Genomic DNA, 27660 nt, shown 5'->3' with positions numbered 1-27660 from the left:
ATGGCAAAAGCCTGACCGGGCTTGTCCTGTCTTTTAACTGGCAGTCACCCCAACCTGTCTGCAGTCAAGGACAGTCATTGTAAATCCTCCTAATGAGGCCTGGGTGTCAATCTGCACCAGAAGCTTAACCTTACTGAGCCTGAACTGGAATGGCTCACTCAGGATCGACTCCTGATACACGCCGGCTCATTTTTGGGTTCATTAGACCATCTTCTGGGTTAAGACTCAATTAAATGACATTTTATGAATATTTCATCGGTCTTGACAACTTGCCTGAGGGTCGGTGGGAAAAATATGACAGTGAAACAGAACAAATGTGTGAAAAGATGAACAGATCATAAGCAGATTGAAACATTTCGTCTTCTGGGATTTGTGTGCCAGAATGTGTTTATGAATGAGAAATACACCGTCCGGTGGATGACTGTCGCTCCCACTGCCAGTTTTCTCATTTTAAGCTCGGATGTCAATCTTGCCCACAAGCGTTGAGACGTAAAAGTCAGCTTCAGCATGTTTACAGCAGGCCACACAACTTTGTGTAGGCGTTGGGATCCATCTGCTAAGTCTGGGATATGGCATGCCCACCTTCATCAAAACCCTTAACAACCTCCCTCCACGTTGGTTGGCAAGACTGGTGTGCTCTTCCAGGAAGTTGACAATACTCGGTGCAACCCCCCATCCCCCCCTACCAAAATCCACCCAATATTGGGGAGCATTGACGGGTGTGTGTGGTGGGGGTGCTATGGGCACGGCTCAGATGGACTAAAAGCTTGAGGAGATGGGTGTCGATTCACAGTGAGCGTGCACGTGAGTATGAGATGCTACAAAGTTGCGCCTCGGTCGCGTTAACTAGTACCCACACCTGAGCTCGAAAGGTGAGATACACAAATGCAGTTCTGAGAAGGCAGGGTGGTGCAAGGACTGGCATCCGGCCCGGCTGTTTTTGTTTTTTCTTCTAGATTGTGTGTGCATGTGAAATAGGGTGCCAGCTCATTCAACATTCTCTAAAAAAATATGTCAACAACCAAACAACAGATCAGCCCAGTTAATCATTTAACGAGCCTCACAAAGAACATGTTGTAAAAATTCCTTGTGGCTGACAACACACTGTCTTTGGTGCTTAAGACAGAACTTCATATTTAGCAAGGCCTTTTTAAGAGTTGGTGCTTAAACAAATTACACACTGTAAATTCTTCCATGCATATTGATCGGTTTTGCTCAAGGGTCATTCTCTGAATTGCTTACCGACTTTTGATGTCTTAAGCTCCTGCTGTGATTTAGCAGTACAAGAACACCATGTTTCAGCAAAATTTGCACCCTAAGGACATAATTCCCTGCAAAAATCTGCCATTTTTTAAAATGATTAAAAAAAGTAATTACCTTTTTTTGTTGTCCATATTTTCCCAGTTGAAATATAGACGTGAGGGGAAAGGCAGATGCTTGTCTGATTGGGGGGGTGCGGGTTGTATTCGTGCAACACTGCGAAGGCAGGGGAGGGTCAGTGTTTTTGGGATGTGTGGTAATTGGGGTGGGTGTGTGTGGGGAGGGGTGTCACCAGGGCCACCATTAACTTAGTGGAGAAAGGGGGTAAAACAAGTGAAAAGGGGTCGTGAGGGGGTGCAGGAGAAGTGGCTGTTGTATGATCAAAGGCTGGGTGAATTGGTTCACAGACAGGCAGAAGAATGGTATTGGATGGTGTGACTTGCATTTTGATTTCCTTTGAGAGTCGGACCAGAGGGAGGTCTGGGGCTCTCTTTACATGTCCCTGTTTTGATCTCGGTTATTTGGTCGATTCTGCAGAGAGAAATTGACTGTTAAAATGGGTGTAATTGCTTCTGTTGTAGACTTGGAGTTATGCGCGAGTAGTGTTTCTAGAGGTGGGGAAAATGGTAGGGGTGTGGCTTCCTGAGTGACAGACGAAGGCCGCATCACATTGAGGATTATGTTGGTATCTGTAAAGGGATATTCACGTGAAAGCCTACCTCCCCGAGGGACACGACGGGCAGGGTAGAATGAGAGCTGCCCCCTTGTGGCACTCCGGGGGCTTCAGGTGCCCCACTACCAAACCCACGGCCAAGGACAAGCAGGGCAAAGTGGAGCAATTGAGAGATTCCAGTGAGCTGAGCTGGGGCCTTGCAGGGAAGTTAGAAGTTGAAAGACAAGGGGAATAGTCACTGTCTTTTGTCTTGTGTGTCTGTTAGTGAATCCATGTTTGCATTTGTTCTTGTTCCTTTTGTGTCCATGGCCAGTAGCCATGACCCAATTCACCAGATTGCCATCGCTCACCCAAACTCGGTTTCTGTTCCCTTTTCTCCCCATCCCCACATCCATCAACGCCTACGTGAATATCTGACAGAAAAGAAAAATCCCTGTGGTGGCGATAGTGCAATGGCCAACCTCTAAAATAACAACACAGTCCACAACAACAATACTGTCCCACTTGGTGAACAGGAGTCCCAGCACAATGAGCCAGTGTTCCGGATCCAGGGGCGCAGGCAGGGCTCCCTGTTGCCATCCAGGCTGTTAGACAAGTAGAAGAGAGGTCACACAAGAAGGAGAACTGCACTACCTGGTTTTAGGTCTTTTTTGACAAAAATTAAGTAAACTTTCCTGACAATATGTTTGATCCTGTATTGCTGGATGTTTATTTCAATTTTCAGTTCAAACAGTAAAATTAGCTAGGAAAAAAGTGGTGACAGAAATTAAGCAAACCTGACTGGTTTGGGGATGTTTCATCTTTGGCCATTTCTTGAATTTTACATATAGCTTAAGTATCACACCAAATCTGTATTTTTATTGCCTTAATGCTCCTGCTCCATTTAGGCTAATAATTGTCTTCCAGTGACTCAAATTGCAGTGGAAAACTGCTCATTCCCCTTAGTCAAGCCATAAAATGGTCACATGCTTTGTGACTATATCCGGTGGATTTGTAAAAATGCATCTGGAGTTTTTCACATTGTCCTTGTCTTGGTTTTCCTTGACAAATCTGTGTGCTATTTACAATTTTGAGCTTTGAAGTCCTTGTGGGAGGCCTAAAGAGAATACTTTCTAAGTAAGTAAGGAGACACATTTAGTATAATTGATGCCTTCAAAAGGTCTGGGCTAGCAACCGTTGCAATTTTAACATTAATTGCAATGAAGCTACTAGGATTTAGGCACATTTCATTCCTCAAGTGTTCACCTTATTTGCATTTAACTCTTTTTAGTGTTGGGTAAGTCTTCTCCAAAAGCCCCTTGAGGCCGGGGTCTTGACCTTTCTGCCTTGTGGCACTGTAGAGATGAAGCACCTTCTGACTACCCCTTCAGTTGGCCTGCTGCACGACTAACCTGCTCCCTCTATGCTGAAGTGGGGTTCAAAGGTTAGGGGTCACTGGAGAGAGAAGGGTATCTCGGGTCATCAGCACTGGCCCAGAGGCTAAAGTGGCCGATGGTTTTGGCGCCACTGTGCTGTGGTCACCAGGTTAATAGGATAAGTGGCCTGCAGGTCACTTTGGGCCAGTTTAATGGTAATACAGCAGCTTGGGCCTGCACTGTTGCCAGGGTGAGGAATGGATCTGGGATTTTAGGATCCCACTATTATTTTTTTGTTGTTGGTTTTTTACAGTTTTAATCCATGCTTGGATAGCAGAGATTTATCCTCTAGCAATTTGCTGGTTCCCCTCTTGGGAGAACATACAAGCAAAGAACACAAGGTCTCTGTGTCAAAATACAGTTTTCATATTGTTTTCCTGCCTGCGACGACTCGCCACCCACAGTGAGGAGACCTCAGGTAAAATGATGGAGGTGTTATGAGATAAGGTTACTCTGTGGATCTCTGTGGTGAAACACATGCATCAACATTAGATGCACGTGTTGAGTAGATGGAGTATTGCACAAAAAAAGAAACGGGGCCAACGTTAATTCTCTGCTGCACTCGGAGGCCTGGCGCACTGCTGAATTTGTGTGCAGCGAACCCCAATCTGCATCATTCGCAGTTCTCTTTGCTTCTTTTAGAGTCTGCTCTCCCTTTGTCAATGATACAGTGAATGCATTTAAGTGTTGTAAATAAATGAAACTATAGGCGTTAATCAGAAATTGCAAGGTTACCATGATTGTAAACACTGTAAACCCCTCTCTTTTTTAGGACAATGTTTAAAATCCAGCCTCTCCATCTCCTTTCCAGATGCATCCTTTGGGACTATGCAATAATAATGACGAGGAGGACCTATACGAGTATGGCTGGGTTGGCGTGGTGAAGCTGGAGCAGCCCGAGCTGGACCCTTCCTGTCTCACTGTGCTGGGAAAGGTAAAGAGGACCCGTTTCTTACTCTGGCTCACATAAAGTGTCCATCATTGGATATGTAGGCATGAGCAGAACTCAGTGCTATTTTGTCTGTGTGCAAAATAGAAAAACGTCTATTTTACGTGACAGAGCAGGTGGGCTGAATTCCCCCTCCAGGCTCTCACTGGCCCCATCCTTCCCCACCCTCCTCCAGTGCTCTCAAACCCCTCTGGAGTCTGTGAATGGTATTTTATCATGCTTTAATTAAGTGTTCCTCTTAACGGAATGTACCAAATTCCCTGGAGGATGGGCCAGGCGTACTGGCTAAGGTCTCATTTATCTTGTGCATGCCCGGTGACATAAAGAGAGCAGCCATTCATAATTTAAGAAGCCCTTGTCCCCGTATAGACATGCTAATGATGCACTTTCTTTGGAGATGGCTGCTGTTACATAGCTGATGCGTACTTGTCCTGAACTCTGAAAGCAGACCTAATGTTGGGCACTCAAACTTCAATGTAACTGTAGCTGAGAGTATAATCCTGACAGATGGTTGCATTCTTTAATTAATGGTATTCTTACTGGTGATGGTCTTTTTGCAGAGGTTAAGGGTCGTTTCACACTGGAATGGAGGAGAACTATTTCAATTGGGAATTTATTTCCTTCATCATCCACCAGGAGTTTAAAAAAACAAAACCCTCTTAACTATGGGAGGTTTGAGAGGTTTTGACTTGTACTTTGGGAGTATTTGGTGGAACAGACTTAGTCATGTGAAAGGAGACCAGAAGGATAGAAGGGAGGGGGACAATCATGAGTGTCATTTAAAACGTACTGTAGAGGTTCCGCGAAGAGTCATAATTTGGTTACAAGTATCAGGACCTCATTGTTTGGGACATAAAAAGATGTTAATGCTGGTCAGAACAAGGGTTTAAAAAACAACAACCCAAAGACGGTATCAGGAGCAGGGATCCAATAGCCACGAAGGTAACCCAAATCTCCAGTTGTGCCGGTTCTGAGGATGGCGAGATCTCTCGATGGCGACCTTTTGTCCTTCTGTCAACCATTATAAACACACGACCCTTGTATTTTCTCTGTTTTCAGCTGTGTAACTCTTGGATAACATCTATTGTTCCATCTTGAGGAACCCTTTCTGAAGCGTGACTGCCTGTGGGGGGGCTCTATGTTGCCACCGCAGCGTGATGATGTTTTCCTCCTGCCATGACGCTCACTCAGACAACCAGCCAGTCACCATGCCCGGCGGAGCCTAGTGTAGCTACTATGCCCACCCTTACACCCTCACCCCGCCTGGTCTGGTCTCATGTTTGGCAGCCTCCGCCCCCCCCCCCCCCCCCACCCGCCCTACCCTAATGGCCCCTGACTGAACCCGAGAGCCCACTCCGGTTTGCTGCCACTTTGCCACCAACAGTGTTTGGGTCTTGTCTGGTCAATTTAGATTCAATTCAGTTACAGGAGCCCAGCGAACGCACTGCACAGAAATCTAGACAAAAATGCTGCTTGTGCCAACCCACGCCTAAATATGAAATGTCTGGGAACACGAGGCCCCCAGCTGTTCTTCAGAGCCAGTACCAACGGGCATGTCCCCCTCTCTATTTACAGTTCGCTCAATCTAAGAAAAGGGGGCTGGAACTGAAGTTCCACACCTAATTGGCCGACTCACTCTGCACGTCATTTAGACGGTTTCCAGTTCTGCTCAACAAGTGATAAATGACGTTTAACGCGGCTGAAACGTTATCGTTTACTAAAATATCTTAGCGTCTGAAGTTGCGGTTTGGGGGAGTGTCAGGTCGTGGCAGCTTCAGAGGTCCACGTGTGAACCCGACCGAAGTACTGGTGTGTCAACTATATGTGCACAGTTTTTTCCTGTGCTTCCTGTCTGGTTAGCATGAGCCGTCCAGGACGTCTGCGTGAGCCACAGGGGGAAAGCCCGCGGGTCCTACGTGAGCTTACTGTTGGATAATAGCTCAGGATTAGCAGAACACAGTTCGGTCTCTGTAAAGTGACTACACGTACAGGGTTCTTCAGAACCGAAGACATTTGAGTACTTTTATTTTTGCATAGCAGCACTTTCAGCTCATGTAAAGCAGTTCAGTTGGCTGGCCTAGCATGTAAACCTCCCTGGTATGTGCTTGTTGTGTGTGGCCTGGCGCTGCCCTTGACCAACTAGTCTCTGAACCGCAATCAGTTCCACCTTAAACCCGGGCCAAAGACAACATTTCACTGCCGCAGAGTGCAACTGGCCCATAACCAGCCGCTACAAAGCTCTTATAAATAACTGCAGCAACAAAGAGTATGAAGATATGTCCTCCCTGAAATAAAGATAGAGACTTCAGAGGTTTTGCCAGAAGCACACAACCATGAAAAGTGAGTCCTGTGAATTGTGGGAACCAATGTCCAGCCCAAAACTGTAGTTTCCATGGAAGATGATTTTTATTTTTTTACCTTTTTTCTAAGGTGGCCTTCAATTTGGCACTAAACGGCAGCGAGCGACCGCGGCGTCTGTCTCCTAAGTGGATTTGGGGGCTCTGGCTGTGTCTGGCCTCTCTGCTGGAGCAGCAGAAAGTGTTTCTTGACAGAAAGAAATGGCAACAGGCAGATGAGTGTGATATGGCTCCATGCCTGCAGCCAGGTTGTCTGTCTCACGCACTCAGGTGTGCGTTGGAGGTCATCCTGAGTCCACAACGGTGCCAGTTGGGTGTCAGGCCGTGGGGCTTGTAAAGGATCACCTGTGCTGGATTGAACTGGCTCCATTTGGGCTCTCGGACGACTTTGAATGCAGCGTGTTGACAGTAATGTACAAAGCTGCTCTCGTCTCAGCTCCTAAAGCCTCTCTTTGAAATAATTTTCTTAATTTTTAAAAGAAATCATTCACCGCAGGGCTGTGAAAATACAGGATATCGACTGGGTGCCCGAGAGAAGGGAATGATGGAAGATTAAAATTGATTTGGGTGCCTTTAAATTTGAGCCATTAGAACTTGTCTTGCCAGAATATTGTTTTTCCTAATCAAAGATTAGATCAAAGATCTAAAACGTTCCCAGGCTGGCCAAGAAAAACAGGGATTTACACTATTTTAAAGGCCTTAATAGAGCCACCTATCATACATATAAGAAATATTAATCGCATTGTCCTCTGGACCAAAAATTGAAAGGGGGAAAAAGAAATTTGAGCAAATTCGAAGGCGGATGGAGTCCCCCTGCGCCTCAAACGCTCTGGACAAACAATTTCAAACACCACAGCATGGAAGGAGGGACAAAAAGACAAATTGAAAAAGAGAGGAGGAGCGGCAGGCAAAGATGAAAAAAGGGAGAAGAAAAAGCTGGTGAGGCGCGGAGCACTCTGGGGCCTGCCTCTCGGGCTCTCCTTTCATGTTTGTGTACGCCTCAACTTGCTGATATTATCTTGGCCGCTCTTCCTGGTGGGGTGTCGGCAGAGGTTTCCACTGTGACCAGGCTGGGGCCTCTCTCTCCCCCCCCCGCTCCACCTCCACCCCCATCTTTCTGGCTGCTTCGGAACCCTCACCCACCGTCCCGCGTCAGTCCCTCCCCAAAAGAAGTCCCTCTCTTAAATCACCGCTTCACCACGTTTCACGCGCTCGGGATCCCACTGCGCTCGTTTCCATGGTCACTGGGAAGCTCTTTGTGTCATGTGGCTCAAAGTGAGCCGTCCCTGGGCCGAATTACCCAGCTTTCAATGGGAGGCCAAATGACCATTATTAGACTTCACAGCTCAGGCCCCCATTTAAAGAGACAAGAAAAGAGTCCTGGGGGGCTCGAGATGACAGAGAGATGGAGGGAGAGAGGGAGAAAGGGAGTGAAGTAAGGAACCGGGGGAGAAAGGTTGATGAACGTTGCGGGTTTAACGACAGTTCACTTTTTCCCAAGCGTTGCGCTGGTTTTTGCCCTTAGTCACAATTGGCATTTGGAAGTCAGACACCAGGCGTGACTTAAGCTCCGTCTGTGTGTCAGAAGGCACCCAGAAGACGGGGCGGCGCTGGATCAAAGGAACCGGCGTGGAAAAAGTAAATCTTAGCAAAGATAGGAGCAGACATCCACCCACGGCAACCAAAGCCCTGTCTTTTCTCTCCTCATCTCTGTCTGAGCTGCTGCTTTGTGGGGGAATGAACTTGTGCACGTCGGAGTCCGCGTGTCCTACGCCTTGTTGCTTGTGCATGAGTGTGTATGTCAGGGAATTGTTGTCTTTAAGGCTCAGGCCTACAGCTTGGCACGGAGGATGGAAACTGAAGCACCCCCACCCCCACCCCCACCCGGTCCCCACACAGTGAATCTGATTCCTCTTCCTACTACAGATGATTCTTTTACTGGAAGGTTAGCAGGGTGAAAATGTCATCCTGCTGTTGTGGTTTAAGCTTTCTTTAATGCTCTGCCAGGCAGGCAGTGCTGTGACACAGAGAACCGTGTGTGTGTGAGTGTGTGTGTGTGTGTGTGTGAGTGTGTGACTGCCCCTGCCCTGAGACACTGAAGTAATGGAACAAGGGAAACATTGAGAGAAGAGGCTGAGAAATCACCGCTGATAGAGGTATTAGCGTGTTTAAGCTGCAGACCCTTTCAAAAATGCTGTTTACTTTACTATAAAAAGTATCCTTTATCGGCGCATTCAAACGGTCATCTGGTGACGGACAGGTCGTTTCTTTGTCCCCCAGCTGGGGCACTTGAAGGCAGGCCTCATTTTCCCGTGCATCTGTTACCCCTTCCTGTTCCGTGAGAATGCCATTGAGCTGTGGTGGATCAGGTCCAAGTCGCCTGACCTCTGAAATACAGTCGGACGGAGCATTACGCCCTCAAACTGCTCATCTGCCTGCAAGGCTAATACGAAGACACAACATAGCTGCGATTTGTCGTTGCCACTCTGGCATTTCGTGAAGTTAGCATCGGTTAGCGGCTAACTGAACAGCTGTACGAGCAGAGGATGAGATCATCTGCCACATAACATGACCGATGAGTAATTGTTAATGACACCATAATCCATTATTTACAACACGCTGTGTGTTGTAGGACAATTAAATGTCACAGCAGACTCTAATGAAGCTGTTGCTCCCTCTCTTATCAGGGTAAATCACATTTTTCTTTGGATTTATGACACCTTTGTGAATGAGGACGACGCTGCAGGGGGGGGGCGTTGTCGTCCCTGCGCAAGCGGCTCGGTCTTAAATTCTGACAATCCGAAAACTCCTCCCCCAGGGTAGCAGAACTGAAACACCTACAGGTGACCTCAGCAGGAGGAGTCAAAATAGAGGTTACGGGGCCAAGTTCAGGCGTGCTCCCCCTTGTTTACCGAGGGGAGAGATGACGGCAGACCGGCAGCAGAAGCCTTTCGCTAGCAGCAGGATGTGCTGTCACAACAGAGGCAACGGCGGCACCTTTGGTTTCATGCAAGCAGGGACACGGTCTCCTCGCGCAGCTTCAAGGCAGAGAGAGATTAGAGGAAGCAGCGGTTCAGCGGCCCGAGTCAGACCTCGCCGTCTGGATTAGAGCAGTTTACATTATAGCAGCTGGGCTCACGAAACGCTCCGTAAACCTTTTAATCGGGATTAAACTGATGGTAATGTTAATCCAGATGCACGCCAATTAGGCAGGCTGTTTTTAAAAATTTGACAAACCTCTTTTGATTCTGTTTTTGCCCCCTGCGTATTTTCACACTGGCGCCTGCAACCGGTCGCAGTTCCGACCTCTTTTATATACGATTTGACCTGCGTAGGTGGATGTAAACAGGGGCGTCACCCAGAACTGCGATTATGTTGCGCAATCGTATCTAGAAACGCCACGAAAGATGAAAAATAGACTATTTGTTGTCACCAGGCAACCTGTAAATCACCCTCGTGATAAGGAGTCGGAATTACAACATTCCATATTCAGAGCTGCATCTGTAACTCATTATTCAGAGTGACACATTTCTTAAAACATGTTCACAACAAGTTTCACCTGCCTTTACTCGTTCCCGGGATTTCAATTATCTTGCCCTCATTTCCATTTGTCCATTCCCGTCAGTTAAGGGGGCGCTGGAGTCCCGCCCATCGCAGGGCAGACACCATTCACACTGGGATTTATTTATATTTCCTTACTGGGAGGAGACCGGAGTACCTGTAGAAATCAAGTAAAGTCGTTGGAAGGTAGGAAAAAGCAGGTGGAACTACTTAGACTGACCCATTTATCATCAGCAGGTCTGACCTAATGATGAACTCCTGGTTAATCATTTGCAAACACGACTTCCTGTCGCTTTCATCCAGACACCTTTTCGGAGAAGAAGTGCTCAAAAGCCATTATCCTCGAGACCGTGTTTATTTTCCTGTGACTCACAAAGAGTCGGAGCTGAAAAAGCGGTAAGAAAACAACACGGGAGGGACGCGGAGGGGAAGAAGAGGAAATTTAATTAGCGTTGGACTGTGTGTCTGGCTGCTAGAGAGAGAGAGAGAGAGAGCGAGAGAGAGCGTGCACGCTCACGCTCAAGTTCACGTTCGTCACTTTGTCACAACTGCTTGAGTTTTGCTGGTCAAAGGTCAACTTCTGTCAGATCTCTGGAATACCGGAATGTGGCGTTTGAGTCCACTCAGACCGACGATGGGCTGCGTGCGGGTCAAAGGTCAGGGTCGCCGCGTCTTGGTGTTTTTGAAAACTCGCCGGAAACAAGGGAGCAGGTCGGACTTCATGTTGGCAGGAATGACCCTGACCCCGTCCCGCCTCGCGCTCACGTGCGGCCTTTTGTCCCACCGCGCTCTACTTTGGGTAATGAAGAGCAAAGACTCGGGTAAAGGGTCACATTTATGAAGAGCGAGGACGCTGGAACAAAAGCTGATCTGCAGAACTTACTTTGAGGTTGGACAAATGCTCTCTGATTCTTGTGTCCTTCGACTCTTTAATGGGGTCGGCTCTCTGCCAGGTTAAACTGGCAGGCCCCTCCAGAGCTGCCCCCTCCCACACACAGACTGCACAGTCCACTTGTATAATTGTGGTTATGCAATGGTTGTTGAAGGGCCACCCCGGATTGTGCAGCGAGGCGGAGTCGGATGCGGGGTCGAAGAAGAGAGTTTGAATTAAGAAGTGTATATATTCTGAGATTAGCGCTGACATCTGCCCTTCATCTCTTCGCTGGAGGCCCACGACCCGTCCTCGAACGCACCACCAGCACCACATCCCTCACGTTTAAATCCAGAGCCTGGATATTTGATCCCTGGTTCTTCTGTTGGTGGTCAGTTACTCCGAGGTTCCATATTGATGGAAATCAGTGAGAGCTTCAAGTGATACTTCCCTCAGTGTGTTTACATTAGGTAGACTTTCCACCTACATTACCGCAGCCAAATGGAGAGGCCCTTGGAGAAGGGCTAGGGTTAGCCCTAACCCTAGCCCACTGATGTGACCCACAAGTGGATCTTTATGTGCACTGTAAACACGTTGTGTATGGATTGATAAATGGAGCCTGGGGCAAGACGGGAGTCCCCCAGCTGCAGATTTAACAGCATTCCGATTAATACTTAACAGGAATGTGGAGGAGTTCAAAAGTGCTGAAAGGTGCTACAATGACTTGTTTAAAACTCCCCGCAGAGTGTTTGTGCTTATTTTTACCTCGTGTTAATCTGTCGGAGGGAACCGTCCTGCCTCTAAATCACAGCCATAAATATGAGAGGAAGGGGATTAATAAAAGTAAGTTATTGGCAGGATTAAGCTCAGCAGGGTTAGTCCAGTTTACATTTCTGCTTTATGGATATATTTATGTACTTGTTTTACATCTCTGCCAACTGGAAAGTCCTCATTTTACAGCTGTCCCGACACCCTCGACGGTGGGATTGGCGGAACGAGTGCACAGACCCGCCAATCACATGACGCACAGCCAGTTCAGTCACGTCAGGGATCCGTAAACTGGGAGGGAAAAACGGCGCGACGGTCGTTTGCAAAGGTGTTGACATCAAAGAGGGAGTAATGCCCCTCATAAAGGGGACATTGCCACATCTCATCGTAATGAAAACGCCAAGATAATACAGACATAATGTGCAAAAGTCCAACGTGCACGTTAAAGCAAACCCAGGCGGTGCTAGCGTTAGCGTGCACTTGCGTGAATCCTACAGCCACGTTGGAAACCTATTTTAACCGAATGTATATGCTGTCCCGGCTCACATGCCTGTGCTGCGTGGGAGGGAAGAAGACAAAAAAGAGGGTGGTAACCACATATAAGAAAATCCATGGGAGAAAAGTATGCCTTTATCTTTTAATAAACCATAAAGTCAGGAGGCAACATGAAATTACTGCATAATAGCAGTGGAGAGTCTTCTGAAGACTTAATTTCCTTAATTATAGCGCTGTGGAGGAGACATGAGGAGGAGGAGGAGAGGTAAGAGGCGAGCGGAGGAAAGAGGGAGGGATGTGATAAAGGAAGTCGGTGAGCCAGGTGGTGCAGGTGTAAGCCCGGGGGGCCTCGCCACCCTCACACCCCCCACACGTTCGTCTCACAGTTGCTAAAGATGCAAACGCGTGCTGGTGGGAGCCGTGCCTTAGCGGGGGGATGATGACTGAGCGAACTCTGTGCCTGGAAGGGAAAAGGTTTCTTTCCAGATGAGTGAAACTTTCTCCCCCTCAGATCTCATGGGCTGGCAGGCTCACTCAGAGATGCTAAACATAGCTTTCATTTTCCTCTGCGTCTAGACTGCCTTCGCTCTGCTGTGGTTTTTCTACACTCGGGGAAGAGTGTACCCTCCATTCACGTGCCTCCGAGACGGCAGCGAGATTGTTTAGGTTCTATTGTGATTCACCTGTGTCACTGTAACGTCTGAGGATTTGGCACCGTTCTGTTTGGGCACCAAAAGAGCGGGCGGGGCCACATTGCCTCCCGACTGTGCATTTTAAAGCAGACCGTTCCCCATCTGTTCACGTCACTGGAAATTGGGAATTTTCAAGTTACTGTGTCCATTTGACACTGTTGTAAACACTCCACATTTACGGAGAGAAAATATACAGGTGACTAGTATTAAGGCCGTATAATACACAAGGCTTCTAGTACCGTATATTTCTGAGTGGACGTGTTGTTCGGGCACAAACTGAGCAGACCGACACTGACTTTTAAAGACAATAAGAAGTTGCCAGAAAGATCACAGCCAAACGAGCGGAACTTATCACACAGGATGTATTTTGTCACCTCTTTCAGCAGCTACTGAGACAGTTTCTCAACTCAGCTGAGGTAACTTCCTGTCACCAGTAGGTGGAGCTATGAGTGTGACTCAATAGTGATGCATAGATTCTGTTCGTTGCTTTAATAATATTACTTAAAAACTTTAACGTGGATGTGTTTTCTTCCCTTCTTTTTACCACATTGTATCGGATCGGAACTCACTTCCGGGATTCTATCCTTTCCCACCCCTTTGGCTCCCTGTCGTCCTGCAGCCTCGGCGCATCCGTCGCCCATCATCTTAAACGTGGGTTTGTGTGCGGCACATGCTCGTGTTCCCCGAACATCTCGGGTGTCGTGCGTCCGGGCCGCTCGGCCCTTTGACATTCGACACGCAGAGTCGACTGTAAAGTCCAGAGTCGGGTTGTAGTTCTTCTTTTGGGGGGGGTAGATGCGTTTTTAAGAGCGCGAGTTTGCCTGTGGGTGCATTTTTGTTGTCGTCAGGCAAGTCCCTGCACTGCAGCACAGGCCTGCCCGGGTGGAGATTCTTTAGGAGGGAGATCTCTTTCTTCTCAGAGCGTCTTACCAAGAGCTATTAATTATTAACTGTGAGAGCTAACATCAAAGGAGCAGACTTGTGCTGAATTAAACGGGGGGCTGGCGTCTGGCAGCGTGGAGCTGGGGAAAAAAAACTGGGTGAGAGGGAACAACCGAGGCAGATTCCGCTCGCGTTTGAACTTTCCCGATTCCAAAAAAAAAAAAAAAAAGCAGGCGGAAGAAAGAGCAACGTTGGTTTATGTGAAGGAGAAAGTTGGAAGCGTGCGTGTTGTCTTTTGAAGAGTGTGTGTTGTCTTTTTTTTTTTGAGTGGGTTAGCAGGGTTAATTTGTCTCTAATGAGCTACGAAAGCCAGATTCATAAACATCTTATCTGTGGATTAAACGGACGGGAAATCTAATTAAAGCCCGTGTTGACGAAGCTCATTTGCTCTAAAGGTTTACTTCACAGAGCAGGCTGCCCCCTTAATTGTTAGTTTAGTACAGTTTCCCTCCTGCTGTGACTTGTCCACGGAGCAGCGCTGCCAGGAGGTGAAGGAGACATTTAAAAACATATAGACTACTTATCCTATATTTGATCCACTCTTTTGGGTTCCGGGATCGATTGTGAAGTCCCCAAATAGTTGTGTAGTTGTGTGTTTTAAAGGCTGTGGCGTCCATTGAGCAGCGAGGTTAGTCGCTCCAACCGCACATGCGACTATATTTAATCATTAACATCTTCCTAACGACTCTCACACTGCACACACGTGGTCGGGAATGTAACAAGTCGGTGGCAGGAAGGAAGGAAGGAAGTCTAAGATCATAAACTGAACCACGACACCACCCCGGGTCCAGCGCTGCGTTAAACAGTCGGCGATAATTTGCTAATTGTTTTGGCATATTCTTAAAGAGACTACGGACGAGTTGGAACGGAGGCGGTGCACGGAATGCCGGAAAAGACACCTGTTTGGCACATTCCGGAGGAAAACAGGTGGTAGTATCATGACTGGGTATGGAAATTAAGCAGAACCGAGGAGTGGATCGAGCTCTGCATCTGTGCGTTGGATTACAGCAGGGGTGCACATCAGGCTGTTGCACGGGGTCCCGCTCCCAGCCTATACAGTTTCAGCGCCCCCCCCCCCCCCCACCACCGCCACCACCTAACCATAATTTTGTGTCTCGGGTCTAAATGAAGCCCTAAATGTTTTCTTTTATCCGGGGTCAGCAGGTCTTTGAGAATAAAGATGCCGTCATCTTGACGACTTCCTGTCTGTGGAAAAACACACACGCACACGGGGTTGGTGTTATCTGGGAATCACGTATTTGATTCCTTCATGCACCCCCATCCCCCCCCCCTTCCCGCCTGCCCGTCCTTTACCGACTGGAGCGGTGACATTCTCCAATCACCCGGCAGCGGTGTCGCTGCGCCGCTTTGATCTTCGCCCCCACTTCCCTCTTCTCTTCAGTTATGAGGAGCGCTGGCAGGGATCCAAGGGCACTGGATAATACCAGGATATGATCCCAGCCGCTATTTTAGCTCACGTAGCGCCGACATCAAACCGTCTAAATAGGGCACCGCGAATCGAGGAGGGTGAGAACGGTTTATAGAGAAAAGCAGGAGTTGAGATAAAGATACCAGCCCACCACCCTCCCTTCCCCCCATGAGGATCCTGGGAGGAGGATCTGGAGGTTGTGCAGATCCAAATGTTTCCTTTATCTTTAGCGCAAGTCTTCCGAAAGCTGTCCGTGTGACAGCTTTCCTGCGCTCAGATAAGGGAAGCTCACATTTCTCTGGACTTTTCTTTCCCACTGCTGTCAACACTCCACGGTGACATCATAAATACTTTAGAGGAATGGGACTGCGCACCACATGTGCACGCAAACATTGACTTGTTTACATGTGGACTGTCCTTTATTTGTGCCAGGCACTGAAACCTTTAGGCAGATTACTCCCTCTAGTGGTAGAAACTCGAACTTTTTTTTTCTGCTTGGGGAAGCAGAAGTCCTGAGTTTTCAGGAGTTTTCTGCTTTTGCTGATTAAAATATCTAAAGGTTGACTCGTTGTGTGTTTGCAGGCAAAGAGGGCGGTGCAGCGGGGAGCCACGGCCGTCATCTTTGATGTGTCGGAGAATCCGGATGCCATCGACCAGGTTTGTACGCCCAAAACTGATTCATGTTATAGGAACACTTGTCTTTAAATGACAGATTTTTTTTTTCTCCTTCCCCCTTTCAAAGAAAGCAGCCCTGCCCTTCTAACTTGTGTGTGTGTGTCTGTGTGTGTGTGTGTGTGTGCCGCCTCTACAAACAATCTATCTTTAGTTCTTCAAAAGCATGCGGATCAGTCCTGCTCATTCTGCCATTCCGGGCTTTTTGATTCCTCCGTCTTGTGTTTGGGGGAGTTCTGAGGGGGCTAAAAAGGGTTCAGCTTTCACTAGACCGTGACCAAACTCTGAGCTTAGAATTGAACAGGTAACGCGCATTACCTCATCCACCGAGATTACGGTCCCGACCGCACGTTTCAGTAAGAACAAAGTGTGTCGACGCCCACATTCCTCCCTCTTTTCTCCCCTTGTGTCTTTGCTGTTAAAGAGGTTTAATATACCAGTTGCTTGTCTGAGCTTCTTTGTCAGAAGAATTCTGCCAGCTCCAAGCCTGGACTTGCATGTTTTTCTTTTTTCTCCACCCTCCCTCCTTCTCTTCTCCGCCGCCAAGTTGTACTGTGCGTAGTTGAGAGATAAAAGGAATTGCGCAGAGACCACATGAAAGGCATCACTTGGGCGGCTGTGTTAAATTCCCCCGAGAGGCTTTTCCAGTCAGAGTGGCTCAATCAGAGGAGACAGGACCCACAAGGCCGAGGGGCAGGGAGGAGGAGCCTGTGGAGAATTAAGGTCCTGGGGTGAAATTAGGAGAAAATAGTTTCATGAAGTCATCCCAGTCTACACATTAGCAGCATTAACTTGATGCTGCGCTCTTGTTGTTTTGGCAAAGAGGAAGGTGTCTAAGAGGAAGTAGAAAAGATCAAACGTCTCCGCTTTCAAACCGGCGCGTGAAGTATTTCACAAGGGAACATCAAATGCGGAACTCTTCAGTGCTTCCTTTGGGCTTTCCAAATTATAGATTCCAGCTAGCAGATGAGATGGGAGAACGCAGAGGAGTGGATGGCCACAAGAGACTTTTCCCATCGCGCTCTGTAGTTTCAATGTTGTGGAATTTTTGGTCCGTTTTCCTGTCGGTCATGATTCCGTCGGCCGTCCCAGCATCCAGGGCTTAGCAACCCTGTACAGCTTCCCCAGGAATTGTGATTAGGTGACACTGACATGGCACGGTGTGGTCTTGCATTCCCGTTAGCAGGTTAGCTAACTGAATTTAAAACGTATCGTTCAAGGTCAAACGCTGGATCGCGTGTGCGTTCTCAATGTCTCCTCCTCTCTCCTTCAGCTCAACCAGGTGGCCGAGGATCCCCTGAAGCGGCCGGTGGTTTACGTGAAGGGCAACGACGCTGTGAAGCTCATGGACATCGTCAACAAGCAGAAAGTGGCGCGCGCTCGGATACAGCACCGGCCACCGAGGGTAAGGGCTCCAGTCAAAAGCCCAGAGCAGATGACGTCTGTGTGTGTGACTAATATGAAGCACATGTGAGGAACATGAGGGAAAGGTCAGTGTGTTTGAGGCCTGTGCACCAAACGGTGCCGGGAAGCTGCTTTAGAAGTAGGCAGCCGGCAAAAATTCCAGCTATGAAATCTGAACCGTTTCCTTTCTTCTGTGACCCGCTGCCCCGAGGCGGAGGACTTCACCGCGCTGTCGTAGATTGATATCACATATTCAAAGAGCTGTTTGTTTTTGTGAAATATTTGATAAGAGAGCAGCGCACTTTGAGGGCAAATGACTTGACATAATGAAAGGACTGTTAGATAAGAGTGGGCTGTTTTTAACCATTACAGGACAGAGAATACGCACCAGTCCCAGCCAGAGAGGAATTTATGTTCTCGTCCTTTTCAGCTTAAACCAATTGGGATGTCCAACAGAATTGTGTTGATCTCTTCCACAGCAGCCCACGGAGTACTTCGACATGGGCATCTTCCTGGCTTTCTTCGTGGTGGTGTCGCTGGTTTGCCTTATTCTGCTCATCAAAATCAAACTCAAGCAGAGGAGAAGTCAGGTAATTGGAAAAGCCTGAGCGCTGCACATGTGCCTGTCTTCATCACGCACGCCTGCGCTGGGAGGTGCAGCGGCAGAAGCCGTTGGCTGATTCCTCTTGGTTGTTGACAAAGTGGAGGCCTGCGTTGGCGCACGATGCCGATGAGAGGCTTGATGTCGGAGCCAAACGCGCAAAAAAAAACAAAAAACCGCAGCAACACCCAGCAAGACAGGTGCAATCCTGCAGGCGTCTGTAATGAGCGTCGGGTCACGTGGCCACGACTCCCTGGGGGTTAATTAACAGGTCACGCTAGGGCATCACTGTAAAAGATCTTTCATGAAATAGCACAAAAAAAATAATCCCACCTGTTACCTGTAATTTCTTTGGCAAACAACTTTATGACATTGCACACTCCAAACAGGAAAAACGCCCCCAACGTTGATATTTAATCAAATATTTATTGGAAAGAGAAATAAGTCAGTGGTGCTTAATTGGGCACGTGTGTTTACAAAGTTAACGTGTGCAGCCTCTCCCTCTGACCGCGTCTCGCCCTCCTCCTCCTCGACGCAGAGCTCCATGAACAGGATGGCCATCCAAGCCTTGGAGAAGATGGAGACGAGGAAGTTCAAGGCCAAGGGAAAGGGCCTGAGCGAGACCAGCTGCGGGGCCTCCGATTCACTCAGCAGCAGCTCCACCTCCGACTGCGCCATCTGTCTGGAGAAGTACATGGACGGGGAGGTGAGGAGGAGAGCCGCACGCTCCATCTGCATCCGTTTAGCAATAAAAGGCTTTTGGGACCATCCTGTTGAACTGTGTCCGGCTTTGTGACACGATTTAAAACCCTAAATGTCCTTAGTTATCGTGTAAAACCGAGTCCTTCCATCAGGGTCAGCAGTGTCATTTATATTTGATCTCTCCAGACCTGCCTTTATCCAGCGTGTTTAAGCTAGCGGCTCCTTGCGAAGTCGCCAACCGTCCGGCTTGTTTTCTTTTCGTTACATATTCCTGCAGACGTGAAACATAATGCTCTTACGCGGACAATAGAATGGAAGTCCCCCTGACGTGCTCGGAGACCGCAGTCGTGTGATCTTTAGTGACGTTCTTTCCGCCTCTCAGATGTTTAGCGCAGTCTTTCAGAGCACCTGGAGAGATAACGGTACCCGCGGCGTATTGGGTCGTGATTACATTTCCTGTTTTCCCAGCGTGGCCTTTAAAAAAAAAAAAAAATCCCTGTAAGAATCATTGTCCCAGCGTCGGAACTTTGAAGGTTTACTGGAACGGCGCTGCTCATCCCCAGTAGGGACACCGAGGGGACACACCGCAGTGTCCAGCAGGGACATAGTTGGGGTTTTTTTGTGGTTATTGTCTCTTTGTAAAGAAGAAGAAAACAAACAACAAAGCACGGCGCCAGGATCGCACAGAGGAAGTGGCGGTATAAAAGGCTGAATGGCATCAAAGCGGTTTTTCTGAGCAGCGAATTGGGCAACAAAAGCTGGAGGATGAGTCACATTAAGCCAGTATTTATGGCGGTACAAGAGCGCTCACTGGGAGAGAACTCCAGAATTCATATTCCTCGTGCTCCTGCCTCTGTTTCAGGGAAATCCTCCACGCCAGCTCTGTCTGAATGCAGAACGCTGCATTCTTTTCATACCGGCCCGCAGGAATTGGCGCTCTTGTTTGTTTTGTTGCAGAAAGTGGTGCCATTGAGTGTCAGGGCGGCGTGTTTGTACTGCGGCGTGGCTTCTTGTAAAAGCTTTTGTTTGTGACAGGATGCGGCGTCGGCTCCTGAGAGTTGGGGACTTTCATTTAACTCTCATATATTATTCATTTTCAACTAAACTCCCTTTTCATCAGACAGTCTCTGTCATCAGACCTCAGGCTTCTTAGTGCGGCTTTGAATATAAATGAAAGCTCGTTTAAAACTCAAACGCACACATAGATAATGTAATTATCCGTCTCCGCTTGGCATCATGACATCGTGACTGTCTCTTCCAGGAGCTGCGGGTCATCCCCTGTGCTCACAGGTTTCATAAGAAGTGTGTGGACCCCTGGCTGCTGCAGCACCACACCTGCCCCCACTGCCGACACAACATCATAGGTGAGGTCGTGGATCTCTGTAGGCCACCATGGGGGGTGGGGGGGGAGGTTCCGGTTCTGGTTCTGGGCTTTACAGTTATTTGTGTCACTTCAGAGCAAAAAAAGGGAAATCCTGGACCTGCCTGCATGGACCCTGGGAACCCCGTCCACAGCAGGCAGAGAGTGGTGCTGCCGGTCCACTATCCTGGCAGGGTGCATCGGGCCGGCCAGGTGACGGCCTACCCAACCAGAACCAGCATGGACCCAAATGGCAACCCCATCACTGTGCTGACTGTAGACCAGCACTCGGACCCACAAGGTCTGTTCCCACCCCAGTCCACGTCTGCCTTCCTCCGCAGCTACCACCCCAGCCTGCACCTGGATCACTCGATCAACCCCCACCACTGCGGGATGGAGCACCGCGGACCCCCTGCGTACCCGGCCCAGCCACATCATGCTGCTTTTAAAAGACCCAAGTTCCACGGGCGCAACTTTTCCCGAGCAGCCTGTTTCTCTCAGTACGAGACTATGTACCAGCACTATTACTTTCAGGGACTGACTTTCCCCCAACAGCCCGAGGGCGGCCAAGGACCCGCCGTGGTGGGGCAGCTCGGTGGAGGAGGGGGCCCGCACAAGGGCCACCACAGCAGGGCCTTTCAACAGGGCCTGCTCTACCCCATGGCTATACACATGGCGCCTGCTTCTTCCTCGAGGCTGGGCGATGGGGGCAGCACCTCTGGGCTGAGCTGTTACCATGGCCACCGGTCCGTGTGCAGCGGTTACCTTGCCGACTGTCCCGGGAGCGACAGCAGCAGTAGCAGCTCGGGCCAGTGTCACTGCTCCTCCAGCGACTCCATGTTGGACTGTACAGAGGTCAGCAACCAGGGGGTGTACGGAAGCTGCTCCACCTTCCGTAGCTCGCTGAGCAGCGACTACGATCCCTACATCTATCGGAGTAAGAGCCCTTGTCGGGGCTCCACCGGGGACGCGGGAGCTGCGGCGTCATCTGCCTTTCCTGCCGAGGACTCCTCATCCCCCGCTCCCACGGGACACGACTGCCTCCCGCTCCCCCCCGGGGCCTCGGGATACAACTCGGGGGACCACCTCTCCAACTGCAGTTTGGAACCCAGCTATAGCAGTCACTCATCACTGGAACCCAGAGAGAACAACACTAGCACTACCTCAGCAGGGGCTCCAGAGGACCCCGGGCCAGACAGGGGAAAAGGGCCGCAGGAGGACTCGGGGGAACTCGGGGCTGCAGCCTGTAGCTGCTGTTTTGAGGTACTTCCTCCAAACGTGGAGTGCAAAGGGCAGGACTCGGACCAAGCGGGGCCTCTGGCCGCAGGACGCTTTCACAGGGTGGTGGAATTTCAGAGCTCGTCCACCAAGAACTACTTTGCTCATGAGCACATGTGCCCTTCCTCGGAGCAGGTGAACTTTGAAGGGCTGCCTTGCTGCTTCTACAAAGAGATGAAGGTTCACAGGGCTTCAGCGGGACGCTACACTGAGGACTACGCTGTCAACGTGCAGTACGCACACACGGACTTGGAGGCCTGCTCTGGACAGGGCTGTTGCGAGCTGAACCAGAGAATACCCATAATTCCCGAGGACACGAACTGTGAACTGGGCACAGGGGCAGAGACCCAAAGCAGTTTATTGCCCATTAGTGTCAAAGTGGAGGCAGAGGTGTGGACAGGAGAGCAACAGGAGCCCAGGGAGGGGTACTTGACCTCAGGACAGTATCGAGGTCCCCCGCACAGTAAAGAGGAGGAGACCAGGGCTTTGTTCCACCCTCAACTCACCACGAGCCTCACTGCACCGGGGAGCAGCACTTCCAACAAATGAGGGTATTCTGGTTCTGTGAACCCCGTCTCAGTCGGGGCTCATTCTAATGTATTTTGGTACCGTAACAGTCGGTCGGTCAGTCAGTCGTGACCCCCCCCCCCTCCCCCCGCAGCTGCCTTGTTCTAACTTTGCTCTTTGAATGCTGAATGTTATCATCTTAGATTGTGTGGATTTCTACTGATATCCCCTCTCACCCAGAGCTATAGAGTCAGACTACAGATACAGATGGAGGTTGGTTCCGGAATCTGCCTGCTGACCGTGAGGGTAAGGGCCCTCTCAAAACAAAGGAATCTTGGCCAATTTGGTGAAAAACAGTTTGTGACACACATCTGCATCCACATGTGGGCATATAAACACTGACGGTCTGTGAAGCTTCAACCACAAACAGGTTGTACTACTATAGCTATACCAAAACGGACTTTTTTTTTTATTATATAAACACTTATCCAGAGCAGGGAAATGGGTCTTTTTTAATGTCGATGACCCACACATTTCTTTGAGGAGAAGAAGCTATATACATATATAAAAACACGGATAGAAATGTGAATGCAAGACAACACTGGTCTCTGTTCAAATGATCCATTTTGGTGCCCTGTTTGTATGAGGTTGGAAAAGAAAAGCCCTACTGCTTAAACCTGTAGCAATATTCGAGGACAGCGCACCAGACTATTAGCGACGCATTTTCTCATCAAAAGTCGAGCGTAAAAGCCCTTTTTGCTGTCACTTTCATCGTCTAATGAATATAAAGGATCTAGCACGAATCAAGAGGCCAAAGGAAAGTAGCTGGACAAAAGACCCACGTTTCATAAGGGTTCCTTATTGTTGTACTGTGACTTTTGTTTTGGGTTTTTTGTTTTTTTTTAAGACAATGCAGTTATACATACCACAGCATATCCATCGAGTCATATCACGCCGTGCGTACATAGTCGCAATATCGATGCTCGTCGTTCATGCCTTCCTGTTTGTCCTGCAGACTGTTTTTAAATACTGTTTCTATGAAATATACACGTTCTCTACACAGAGGAAAACCTTCTGAAATAACCCTATTTATAAAGTTAACCCAGTGCTGTAATCAAGTGAAAATCTAATCTTGCCTTTTGCATAGAGAGATGTACCTACTGCGAATATAACATTTTGGGGTACTTGAGTCATTATTTAATTTTTTTTTTGTTATTGTTTCTAGCACTTAAGATTAAAGTGTACAAAATTAATATTTTAATTTTTTAAGAATAATTATTTTCTGTCAATACCATTACAAATGTTTGGTTGGTTTTTTTTTAAAGGCTAGAAATCAATCTGTGTATATTTCTGTACCTGTATAGCAAACACATTTCATAAATGGAAATATGTTCTCTGAATATTTATTTACTAATATATTTATCTTTAAGCCATGTCTTATGTTCAGAGTGTATGAACGCTTGAGTTCCTTGGTTGCTTTTTATTTTAAGAGAAATCACTTACAGATTTTGTATATACATGGTAATTGCACACAAGACGATTAAATCTACTCTGACCAAAAAACCCCTGATTTTAAAACTTTAGTACCATACAGTTTTGTAATTAAAGTGTACAAAGAAATGTAAAATATACAGTTTTATTCAAGTAACCTGTGTTTTGGTGCCTTTTTTCCCCTCTAAATCCTACACTTTAGGCAAATCTTGCTATTCAAAATTCCATTTAGGGCTCAAACAAACAGCCCGAAACACACAGACCGTCTTCTTACTTGCACTTTTACGCCTCAGAGCTTGAACCCAGAATGAAGAGCCACAACTCCGGCGGTCAGGTTGCGGTACTGCACACAGTAGAAGCCGGCGTCCTCGATCATTTGCTTAAACTCCTCCTGGGGATGAACGGCGGCAAAAGGAAAGATCCTGCTGAGCAACATTTGTATAACTGCACCTTTTAATCAGGCAGATCAGGGAAGTTATGACTAGACTGTTGTTTTATAATGTGTGGTGATGTTTGACCTCATTTACAGCTGCTGAATATCCAACAGCGCCTGAGGAAAACTGCTTAAACTGAGCCTAAATCTATTTGCTCATTAAACAGAAAAGAAGCCTCGACCGAGAAAAAACTGACTTGTTCATTAACGTATTTTATTACTTTGCCTGTTGTCGTTTGAATATCAAAATTTGTTTAATAATGTAATTATAATGTAATCATACAAATGTTTGAGTTTAATATTTATTTAAGCCCGAGCAAAATTTGCCTAATGAGTTTTGAATAGGAAAATCATGCAAACACAGAAACGCGTCTCTGGAATATAAAAGCTGCAGCTGTGTTAAGACCAAAACTTTGCTGGCTCTAATCTCACCTGGTCCGGGAACTTGCGGATGCTTTCCACCAAGTACTGGTAAGACTTCCAGTCTCCAGCAATCACCTCCCCCAAAACTGGGATGGCTTGGAAACTGTACGCATCATAAATCCTGGAAAAAATGAAGGAACAACAATTAAATTACTAAAGGGGCTCAGATCTAATATCTGCTGTTGAATTGTAGCTACAATCCCTTTGTAAAAAATGTTAAAACAATATGGTGCAGGTTAAGATATGTGGTCTGTGAGGAGGCACCAAAACGATCATTCAGTGGTGATCTTTGGGCTGGACCAAAACCCTCCAGTCCTGCATCCAAATCAAGTTTTCACAAGTTCAAAACCAGAAGAGGGCAGTCTTCATCCACATTACACTAGACTCGCACCACACAACCACTGGGAAAACAGAAATATGTGTAAAAACCAGCTGCGGTCAGGAGGTCCAAGAGATTTCATCCAAGCATAAATTACAGGGTCATATCTCTCGAGCCGCCACGTCACTGGAGTTCAACAGCTTGTTCGCGAGCACAGCGACGGCTACAGGAGGTGAAAACGTGATGCTGAGGTGTTGCTGGGGTGGTGACGGCAGAACAGGCGCGCGACTCATGCGGTTGGTTAATATTCACGACGGCTCCTCTCACCGTGCCAACAGAGGATTTGTCACTTTGCTGAACTCCAAGCAGATGAACCTGCCACCGGGCTTCAGCACACGCAGAGCTTCCTGCAGAGCCTGAGACAGGAGGAGGAGACGCTCACAGACGGGAAACATCGCACGCACAAGTTACCACAGGATTTCTTCTTATGAACCAATTTTGTAGCCGAATCAAATAGCTCAGAGTAAAACAGCTCAATGTGTCAGAGATAATGTCAGAATGGGATGGGAACATCTGTGCTCCCACTAAGGTCCGTGGTGGGTGGTTGAGTCACCAACCTGTTCGATATGGGTGACGTTTCGAATCCCAAAGGCGATGGTATAAATATCAAACTGGTCGTCATCAAAGGGAAGCTCCTCTGCATCTCCCACCACCCACGACAGACCTGATCCGCCCAAACACAGACACAACAAACCTGAAAACTTCATTTAAATCACCCATTTTCTATCAACTATTTCTAATTATGGTCACAGGTCACCGAATGGAAACTAAAGAAACGATCCTGTCTGGACCGGCTCCTACCTTCATGGATGCCCATGCCGTCGGCTTTCTGTTTGCCAACGCTCAGCATCTCCTTGTTGATGTCACAGACCACAGCCCTAGATCGCACAGGCCCGTCCTCCTTCCCCGCAGAGGTGTCCGGCTCAAGGTGTTGCCAGGATGGAGCCTGCACGGAGCGAGCCGCCCTCCGCCTCCGCTTCTCCTGCTGAAAACAAACGTACTCCAAGAAACGGAAGGCGATGTCGCCTGAGGAGGTTGAGGATGATTAAAATCAGACCAGCTTAGGGTCTCAATCCAGCTGCATGCGGAGGGTGTTTTACCTGTTCCTCCTGCCATGTCTAAGAGCTGCGCCCCCGGCTGCGGATGCATGACATGAAGCAGCGCGTCTTTCCACAAGCGATGAATCCCGAAGCTCATGGCGTCGTTCATTACGTCATATTTCTGCGCCACGTTCTCAAACACCTTATAGACTGAAAAAGAATAAAACAGCTTTCCTTTACCTGGAAGTCATTTGTGTCATTTCTTTTACTTGAGCACCACACTTAAGATTAAAATAAATAGCACTGCGGTGTCAGCAGAACTATGACGAAAGTTTTGTGCTCTCGTTTATTTTTCTCAACTATACTTCTGTGAGGGAAAATCTGTTGAAGGACTCCAAAAGACTTGGGAACAAATCGTTGTGCATGTTTAAACTAACTTATGAAAGCAGGTCTAATTTTCTAACATTTAAAGTGAAGTAATATTTGACAGTTACTCTAATTCTATTCCCAAGACACTCCTTCAGAGTCATTGGAGGTTTGTACTGAATACAAAGTCCACGGATGGAAATACGGGCTGAACAATGTCAGAATGTAGAAAACGCTTTTCCCGCAGTATCTACAATGTGGATTCTACAAGGTGGCCCCAATTGAACCCCTTGTGGCTGCTATTAAAACGTTAAATGCTGCTCCTGTGTCTCCAGTACCTCACCTCTCGTCGCCTTCTCCGCCTCTGGCACCGTTTCGAACCCAAAATGTGTGCTTCTTTCAGTGGTAGAATCGCTGAAACATCGACAAGACGACGGTCTACAACTGCAAATAAAGCCACCCGCAACTCCGGAACTATCGACGTTAATATTTCTGTGAGAGAATCGAAACACCCTCCGAAACAACAGCCTAATGGGTGCCGCCATATTGTCTGATGATGTCAATGATGCGACGCACCGACGTCATTTTCAGGCGACTCTTCTGGAGCTTTATATACCGGTATATACCGGTATATATTCATTATTATTCTCCTCATCAGAAATGGAGCTTTAATTGAAGTAGGATAATTTTACAAAAAAACTTAAATGTAAAAATAAGACTGTAATATATTAGACGTGTATAATAACTAAGATAAAATGCCTGATATAAAGAAACTCCTGCTGTGTCTTTCTTATTGCCCGATAATACTTATATTTTATTTCAAATCCCAATACTTCACAAAGCCCGGGAACCACTTTGTCGAATAAACTCGATGTTAAACTAAAATATCACCACCTCGTAGATTAATAAACCAAAGTTGTTATTCTGAAGGTGAACGCTGAGTGTCTGATGTTTTACCACTAGGTGGTGCTAACTTTACAACTTTTACCAGAGGTAAAATGAAACTATTTACTTTATATATTTACTTTTATAATTTTTTAATGTCTCTTCTGTTTAACATATGACTATATAATATTATTGTATAATATAAATCGCTCAATGACAATCATAACAAACACTGATTGTGATTGTTTACGTTAATGAAGCATAAGTAATATATGTGATTTTTAAAAAATGATAAATTATTAAAATCAAATGTAACCTTAATTATTTTATTTCAAGTTTTCAGAGTAGGAAAGCATGTTTTTAAGTTAACTGGTAATTTTTACTTATGCAGGGCAATGGACAGTAAAACCTTTTCACACAGTTCTTTCCTTAGATCTAGGGACCTAGTTTTTATTCATCCAGAGGTGGCTCCCTCTCTTGTAATCTTCCTGACTTCAGTCCCCTTAGTGCAGAAAGTGGCAGGTATTGTCCTCTTTTCTTCTCACTTTCTCATTCTGACAGTAACCAGACACTGCCAACTATTGTCCCATTGTTGTCTCAACTACTGGTCAAGTCAGGTTCATGGAGCTCATCTTTCAGCCCTCTTTTTGCCTAACTATGGGAAGATTGAGGGGGGTCTGAACCCTTTTTTCCCCATTCACAGAGAC

At 47.5% G+C, this 27660-nt stretch overlaps 2 protein-coding genes across 6 annotated transcripts in view; one reads left to right on the top strand and one right to left on the bottom strand.

Annotated features, from left to right (window-relative positions):
- The window catches only part of znrf3 (zinc and ring finger 3), a 42614-nt gene extending 19030 nt beyond the window's left edge, over positions 1 to 23584 (top strand). For 2 of the 4 annotated variants that reach the window (XM_057032782.1, XM_057032784.1), the window contains 7 exons: positions 4160 to 4282; positions 15995 to 16069; positions 17358 to 17489; positions 17968 to 18078; positions 18628 to 18795; positions 20053 to 20155; positions 20249 to 23584. In XM_057032782.1, coding sequence (XP_056888762.1) covers positions 4160 to 4282; positions 15995 to 16069; positions 17358 to 17489; positions 17968 to 18078; positions 18628 to 18795; positions 20053 to 20155; positions 20249 to 21978 — 2442 coding nt within the window. In that variant the 3' untranslated portion in view covers positions 21979 to 23584. Of the gene's footprint in view, positions 1 to 4159; positions 4283 to 15994; positions 16070 to 16154; positions 17271 to 17357; positions 17490 to 17967; positions 18079 to 18627; positions 18796 to 20052; positions 20156 to 20248 lie in introns of those variants that run through there. The other 2 variants (XM_057032785.1, XM_057032783.1) reach the window with 2 other exon arrangements.
- On the bottom strand, positions 18496 to 26632 carry coq5 (coenzyme Q5, methyltransferase). Of its 2 annotated transcripts, XM_057032787.1 has the most exons (8): positions 26412 to 26632; positions 25763 to 25912; positions 25464 to 25688; positions 25220 to 25326; positions 24930 to 25018; positions 24293 to 24404; positions 23702 to 23818; positions 18496 to 18771 (listed from the first exon to the last, which is right to left on the bottom strand). In XM_057032787.1, exons 1-7 carry the CDS (start codon positions 26611 to 26613, stop codon positions 23717 to 23719), a joined length of 987 nt encoding a protein of 328 aa, XP_056888767.1. In that variant the 5' UTR covers positions 26614 to 26632; the 3' UTR covers positions 18496 to 18771; positions 23702 to 23716. The 2 variants fall into 2 exon arrangements, with proteins under 2 accessions (XP_056888767.1, XP_056888766.1); XM_057032786.1 differs by lacking the exon at positions 18496 to 18771 and having other exon boundaries at positions 23402 to 23818.
- Between the last annotated feature and the right edge of the window lie 1028 nt (positions 26633 to 27660).

This window comes from Takifugu flavidus, chromosome 5 (assembly GCF_003711565.1).
Source record: "Takifugu flavidus isolate HTHZ2018 chromosome 5, ASM371156v2, whole genome shotgun sequence".
Taxonomy (NCBI): domain Eukaryota; kingdom Metazoa; phylum Chordata; class Actinopteri; order Tetraodontiformes; family Tetraodontidae; genus Takifugu; species Takifugu flavidus.
This window is presented reverse-complemented; position numbering and strand designations above follow the sequence as displayed.